The following is a 7,714-nucleotide window of genomic DNA, read 5'->3' on the forward strand; positions in this document are numbered from 1 at the left end:
CGTGAAAAGACAAAAACACTTGCTGTGTATGGTCTTCAACTCGACATTTAGATATAACGACGATGCATTGTCAATTAAGATTGGTTATTTCCATTCTTATGTTGACACGATATATCCCGGTGAGCTTGAAATAAAAGATAACACAGAATCAGACACAAATATTTCATATTTAGATATTTTACTAGAAAAAGACGTTAATCTAACAACAAAGCTTTATGATAAACGTTATGACTTTAACTTTTCAATCGTCAACGTCCCTTACTTATGAGCAATATACTTTTATCACCTGCATACGAGGTTTTTATCTCTAAGTTGATTCGATACGCAAGAGCATGCTCTACGTATGACGAATTTCTAAAACGAGGTAGGTTATTGACGAATACGTTAAATATCAGCACAAGAATATCAGCAGTCTCGTTTAATGTCATCATTTGGTAAGTTCTATGGTCGATACAATGACCTTGTCAGCAAATACAAACAATCATCAAGTCAAATGCTGACTGACGTTTTTCATACTAATTGTTAGGTCATTATGTACACACTGAATTGTCGACGGATTTTTCTGTTATTTCCCGACCATGACAAGGAGCATACGGCGGGTGCTCACTCCTCCATGATCCCACCTCTGATGTTTTAGAGGTCTATGTTTGCTCTGCTCCAAAATTTGCATTGTTTAATGGACTTTTGAGCTTGAATACTGTTCGTTATCTTTCATATATTTCATTCATAAGGTAGATGTTATACATGTACCATACTTACGAAAAAGCTTTCCGGTCTGACAATAGAATACAATGCGCTTAGACTGGCCCTAATTAGTAAATGAGACAATTTATCACTTCAACCTTTGTAAAAAAAATTATAGTGCTCACATATAGACAATAGTTTATTCTAAAGATACAGTGGCGCTTCGGTAATCCGGACGCCATTAATCCATGGAGCGTATAAAATACCAGAGTCTTCCTGATGCATTCCAGCATTTTGCCAATATTTATTTTAATGCAATAAGCACTTTCAATATTACACAATGCACAGGTTTCCAGATATTCAACGTTTTACATTTATATATCAAATATAATGTTTGCTCTTGGTCGAGGTCAAAAGTTCAAAGATTGAACCCCCCCCCCCCCAAAAAAAAATCTAATTGAGTTATCTAAGGTTTCTTCAAGCCCCCCCACCCCACCCCACCCTCTCCTCCCCATCCCTCTCCAAACTTAATGTGATGAATGTTGATTGAGATTTGATTATCAAGTACTAGTATATATTCATTGCACCGTAATAAATTAAATACTACTTATATATAATATTGTTTCAAGCAAATAATGCGGCTTTTGTTTAATTTTTGATCTCGGACAACAATTTATCATCTGCCCCTAACTAATTGAATTTGTTTTGTTTTTTTCCCCCTCAAATTTCGACATTAATCTTTTAATCTTTTTTCCATTAAGATTTAGATATCACCAACATTGCATCGGTATAAGAAAAGTATAATATGTTTCCTAGATAGTAATTATGTGATAACTGTAATTTATTCCCTTACACGAGTAAATCTTTCAATAGAGAGGTAAATGTTTCATTGATCAATATTTTAGATACATTTTGGTCACATTAAGGATTGATTTGAGCCTTTCAATCATAACATCGACAAAAATCTATCTTATTTACCACCATACGTGTACAGTCACGTAATTCGTAAGGAGTAGTTCAATGTACATTTTCTAAATTGTAAAGTTACCTACTTCACCTACAACCTCTACATTTTTAGACTGTATAATTTAAACATTTTTTTTTATTTCACTATAATGCAGTTACTCTTCACACATGTCAATATTACTAATTCGCAATATCTCTTCTTTAGATTGTGGAGTTACCTACTTCACCTACAGCCTCTACATTCTAGACTCTGTTTAATTGTCCCCCGCTTTCGCAAAAGCGAGGGGACAATAAATCTCATTCGTCTGTCAGTTTGTCTGTCACAAAAACTTTAACCTTGGTCATAACTTTTGAATGTGAAAATTTCACATGTACATTACCTTTTTCAAGACCTTTTCAAATATACTCAACTTTTTTTACCCTGTGACCTTGACATTGAAGTTTGACCTAATTTCAAACATTTTATCATAGCTGCTAAGTTTTGAAGTAGCGACAATGGAGCATAAATATTTGACACGTACCTGTATATTACATGTGACAATCATTTCCAAATGTACTATGATTTTTTACCTCTCGACCTTGACCTTGAAGTGCGACTTAATTTTCAAAGATTTGAACAATGCTGATAACTTTTGATTGAGAGAAGATAAGGCATATACATTTGACACGTGCATTTCCTGTTTCTAGACCTTTCCGAATATACTCTGGTTTTTACCTTGTGACCTTGAAGTTTAACCTACAGTTTTTTTTTCAGATTACTTTTACATTGTTCATAATTTCTGAAAAGGAGAAGATAGGGCTTTCATATTTTTACTGTATATTACGTATGACCAAACTTTTTAGAAAGAACTATCATTTTTGACGTCATGACCTTGACCTAGAATTTTGACCTACTTATCAAAATTTTAAATTTTGCCATGATAACTTTTGCTCCAAAAGAGTAAGGCGTTCATTTATTTTTTTTCACCTGTGCATTACTTGTAACAATATCTTTTGGATTGTAGTATGATATTTGACCTCATGACCTTGATCTTCAAGTTTCCTTCAATTTACAGAAGCTTTAATCTTTGCCATAAGTTGCCATAACTGTTATTAATTCAATAATTCATGTCTCTTTTGATCCACCGACAAGACAGAAAACACAAACGAGACAGTTACAATATGCCATAAATAACTGCATCCTCACCATTGAGACACCGAAAGCGTAGGACCACAATTCTTCGAATTTGCTTGTTTTACTTTTAGAAATGTATCAGAGAAAAAGTAAGCAAAAGTCAAATAAAACAAGAAATTTCCTTTAAATTACATGTGCGATTCGATCAAAAGTTAAAAAAAACTCTTTTCCACCAACAGAGACCTTTTTTATACGCTTTTTAATGACGCTACATGTGTCCTTTCTCACATCTTTTATTTATGCAAAGTGACGACTTTTCGTCATGTTACAGATTTTATTTAAGGAATAAAAAATATCACAAAGGACACATGTAAAACTCCATGAAACCGAATGTATACTAAATTGTCAGCATTCATTCTTTTTTTTAAAGATATGTATTATCCTTTCAGACAGATTTTTTTTTATTTTAATAAACTTTGCAATATGACAGAATACATTACAGTGGTCCTATTGCAGAGTTTATTTGATAAAACAAAATCTGTCAGAAAGTACAATATGTATTTGTCTTTACATGTTTGTCACAAGGTGGAAATTTATATTTATAAAAAATGAAAGAAAAATGATCACTTCTCAGTAAAATTATTGTACATGTATGTATATTTATTAATGGATAACAAATTGCTATACATACGCTCAAATTATGCATAAAAAATGACTTTAATTTTTCTCTTCAATTCACGCAAATGGTTATGTGCATAAAGTATGATAATGTAGCACACATGAGTTCATATGTCGGTACTTTTAAAAATTCATCAAAAATATCGCAAGTTTGCATATATAAAGATCCACAGCCCACAGAATTAATTGGTAAACATATTCACCATCGAAGGAAACTGAAACAAAGGACACATTCCAGTATCTCATACGATTTCACCTCCTCTTATTATTAGTCCCCTACCGGTGAAACCGGAGGGGACTATAAGTTTCCTCTGAGTCTGTCCGTCCGTCTGTCTGTCTGTCTGTCTGTCCGTCTGTCCCTCTGTCTGTCTGTCCCACTTGGTTTTCCGCACTTTTTTCCTAAATGCTTACAGATATTGAGCTGATTTTTGGTATGCGAGTGTATATTGATAAGTTACAGATCAAGTTTGAATTTCGTTCCACTTCGTTGATTTTTGAGGGAATTACGGCCTTTTTAATTTTCAAGGGTTTTCCGCACTTTTTTTCTAAACGCTTGCAGATATTGAGCTGATTTTTGGCATGTAAGTGTATCTTGATGAGTTACAAATTAAGTTTGTATTATGTTTCGCTTCAATGATTTTTTTAGACGGAATTACAACATTTTAAATTTTTTCATGTGAACCAGATTACACTTACCGGTAGGGGACTAGTATTGCTAATGCAATACTCTCAGAATGCTTGTTAAGTTTAGCTACAGCATGCCTCAAACTTTGTCAACATCTTAAATGTATACACAATTTCCATCCGATGCTCAATGAAGAAACTCTATCGATACAAAGAAATTTATTCTTCTTTACATTCAGCTGTATAGCAATCAATAGGAAGCAGGGTGACATAGTTCCAAAATAATTCCAAAGACATTCACACGGTACAGAGTGTGTGTGAAAGAAAACTCAAAAAACAAAGATTATTTTGATTTGTTTATTCACCATTTTATTTTTTTTTACAAGAAGAAAGATAAAAAAAAATATCATATAAAATTGTTACATAATTAATAATGAAGTATTCAGGTAAATACATGTACATTCATTGACATTCTAGTAGGGAAACATAGCGTAAGAGAGATGAATGTCGCATACAGTATGTATTTTAAATGTGTACACGTCGAATACAAGTAGAAAATATGAACAAAAATGGCACCATATATCACAGTATGAGGTATTTAGATAATATATGACAAGAAAAAACTATCGAGTGCCCCACACGTGTAGTTCTGGATATTGGTCTTTGTTTAATAAACCACACCCCTGACATTGTTTCCACTAATTTTGATCGATTCTCCTTTAACTACTGTTGGTTCGTAGCCATTTCGTCTGTTGTCGTGAGCATGCGCCTAAATACAATAAAATATAATATAGAGACAGCTTTGTCAACTAAGCACAATGTACAATTATCATTTTAAACATGAGTACCAATCAAAAGACAATATTCTGAAGTTTTATTTTAAAAACAATGTCTAAGCTACATCACGACTATTGCGTTATTACAAGCGAGATCTTTCAATGACGCTTGAGACAGTTTTGGCACCAAAAACCAGAGGTAGTAGATGTTTTGTGTTAAGTAATTTGCATGTCACTCTGTCATTATAGAATCAAATTTCTAATAACGAGCAACAACCTTTTCACTAAAGTTCGTCTTCCTTTTATGTCTGCAAACACAGAAAACGATGAGGGCAATGATGATGATGAGGATGAGTGCCCCTCCCACCGCGATCCCGGCCACTGCCTCCGCGGTCAGAGGACACGGTTTTGTACCATCCCCACAATGGTCGAGTCCTGAGCAGCGCAGGTTTTCGTTGATACATCGCTGGTTGTTACAAGTGTATTCATTGGATGCACAAGGACCTGAATTAAAAATATTGAACATTTTAAAGATGCGAAGAAAAGAACAGATTTATCTGTTTAATATTTTTTTTCCAAACTAAAATTCATTTTTCTTCTTGCGTAACCAGTGAAAAAAAAAATTAACTGTAAAATTTAAAAGAACCTCCGAGATCAAGATGGCACAATAGAAAAATCTTGTGGTTTTTTTTTTTTTTTTTTGTAGCGAATAAAACAAAGGATATTGGAAGCAAATGACCAACATTAATGAATCTATATGGACATCTATTCATCTTTCGATATCAGTTGCTAATGAACAACTACTACGTCAATGTACGTCATAGATTACTCTTACCATCTTTGTAGGCAGTGATGAGGAGATCAAATCCCCGCCGTGCTACGTTGGTTTGACCACTGACGAATCTCAGAAGGAGAGGGCCCTGCTGAGTCACGAAAGCCTGACCTGGTCTGGACTGACCACAAATTTGTTGAGGTGTACCTATGAATGAAAGAATATTCTAAATATATTTCTGAAAATACAAATATGCTATACAATCTCTAAATTCCCATGGCTCATGATATTTTTTCGCTTAATAAAAAGTGCCTTTTTTGGGTATTCTTAATTATTGTTGGAATATTCTCATTTAAGTTAAATCTAGAAAACTGCTAGGAACAAGAAAGTTACCATAAGGTAAATATATGACTCAGTCAATTTACAGGTAAAAATATGACTCAGCAATTACCTTGAAGAAGTCTAGCTGACACTTGGTCTTGACCATCTATAGCAATCAGAGCGTCCACACACTGTCCAGTTTGTAGCTGCTGGATGTCTACTTCATTGAAGCGGACGACAAGTTTTTTGCCCGGCGGAGGCTGAATAACCATAATACAGTTGATGTTTCGGGTATAGGCAGGGTTTCTTGTGAGACGAAGTCGGACTGCTTCGTGAGATTCCGTGGCCAGATTAATAACATTGTTGACATTACATCTCTCCTCCATGTAATCTATAATGGAAAATATAGACTCAAAATGAAATTTGAGACATGGCATAGCTAACTTTGACAACAATCAATCGATGTAATTTAAAGGACTTCTGTAAAATTGTTTGATTTTGAATATCTTACATTCTGGAATGGCGTTGATGAATGTAAAGCTGGTTACAAAAAGCACTAATAAAGCCTCCACAACACAAAGCATCTTATATGATACAGCAAGCATATTGTTATTTTGTTCAAAGCACTATATTTTGCACAAATCTGTCGATGTAACAAACGATGTTCAATGAAAAAAAAATACAATTCCTATTCCATAACGAAAGCGATTCTGAAATTAAGCTCAGTGGTCTACTTGTCCTTGTCCTTATACTTTCAAATGTCGAAACTTTGATACCGGGTTATTTTTACAGGTGGCTTTATATATGCACATTATATGACTAATCTTTTTAGATTTGATGGATGCGTAATGCAAGGAGCTACACTAACGGCTTATTCATTTTCGATAAATTGATCTATGTCAATCAATATGTGAATGGAATTCTGGCGATGAGAAGTACTACAGATTTGTAATCAGTTTAAATTGTTTTATGTTATTCGTCAGACATTGGACATGATGCTTACGATGAGCAAGTCTATTACAATTTCAGGTCAATGTACTGTTATGCATAATATTGTCAACAGAACCCTAGGGCAAATGGTATCATCAAATCAAACATGTATTTTTCAGTCATGTATTTTTGTAAAATTTGTTCAAAATATGCCCCCGAGACACATTTTTCCACTTTCATATTTGTAAATTAAACATTTAGAATTAGTCATTATTTCAATTTTTTGTAGAGTTTCTTGTACTAAGGAAACATATGAAAATATATGTGATTTTCAATACTTTTGCGAGATTCATTTTCACTAGGCCTTCAGTAGTCAACATCTTATCATACATGTTAAGCTGTTATGATAGCACAATTAATTACAAGTCAACAAATATTTCTTTTTAATTTTTCTTGTTTTTAGACTTACAACAAATTTTGTAATCATATGAAGGCAAGATTTCTCTTTCAACTTTCCTTTCCTGATAATAAATAATGATATATTTATTTTTTTTCTAAGAATGTATGAACTCTATATATTTATATTTTCATATGTGAGATTTATTTTTATATATAAATAAATGAATAGATAAAGAAATAAATAAATAATTTAATTTATTTATTTGCATATCGTTTTGTGTTCAATCGACTATATCCGGTTGTTTTTGTGAAATTCGTTGAAATAAAATTTCTGACGATAAAATATTTATGAGATTTATAATTTCATGTTCAACAACTTGACGTTTGGAATTTTTGGAATACGATATCTTTAATTAAAATAAAATAGATTATTAAGAGAGTGTTAGTCGA

General features: G+C 33.0%; 1 protein-coding gene across 1 annotated transcript; it reads right to left on the reverse strand.

Annotated features, from left to right (window-relative positions):
* Positions 1 to 4,551: 4,551 nt before the first annotated feature.
* On the reverse strand, positions 4,552 to 6,597 carry LOC133171530 (low-density lipoprotein receptor-related protein 12-like). Its single transcript, XM_061306292.1, has 5 exons — positions 6,447 to 6,597; positions 6,066 to 6,326; positions 5,678 to 5,821; positions 5,120 to 5,346; positions 4,552 to 4,835 (listed from the first exon to the last, which is right to left on the reverse strand). Exons 1-5 carry the CDS (start codon positions 6,538 to 6,540, stop codon positions 4,734 to 4,736), a joined length of 828 nt encoding a protein of 275 aa, XP_061162276.1. The 5' UTR covers positions 6,541 to 6,597; the 3' UTR covers positions 4,552 to 4,733.
* Positions 6,598 to 7,714: the final 1,117 nt, after the last annotated feature.

This window comes from Saccostrea echinata, unplaced genomic scaffold (genome assembly GCF_033153115.1).
Source record: "Saccostrea echinata isolate AGI-Se365-2 ecotype Australia unplaced genomic scaffold, CSIRO_AGI_Sech_v1 ptg000054l, whole genome shotgun sequence".
NCBI classification, from domain to species: domain Eukaryota; kingdom Metazoa; phylum Mollusca; class Bivalvia; order Ostreida; family Ostreidae; genus Saccostrea; species Saccostrea echinata.

Excerpts from the sequence above, each read along its gene's own strand:
- LOC133171530 (XM_061306292.1), bottom strand. The coding sequence starts at position 6,540 with ATGCTTGCTGTATCATATAAGATGCTTTGTGTTGTGGAGGCTTTATTA. Across the intron at positions 6,327-6,446 it reads CATCAACGCCATTCCAGAAT|ATTACATGGAGGAGAGATGT; the intron begins GTAAGATATTCA and ends TTTCCATTATAG. Across the intron at positions 5,347-5,677 it reads CATCACTGCCTACAAAGATG|GTCCTTGTGCATCCAATGAA; the intron begins GTAAGAGTAATC and ends TTTTTAATTCAG.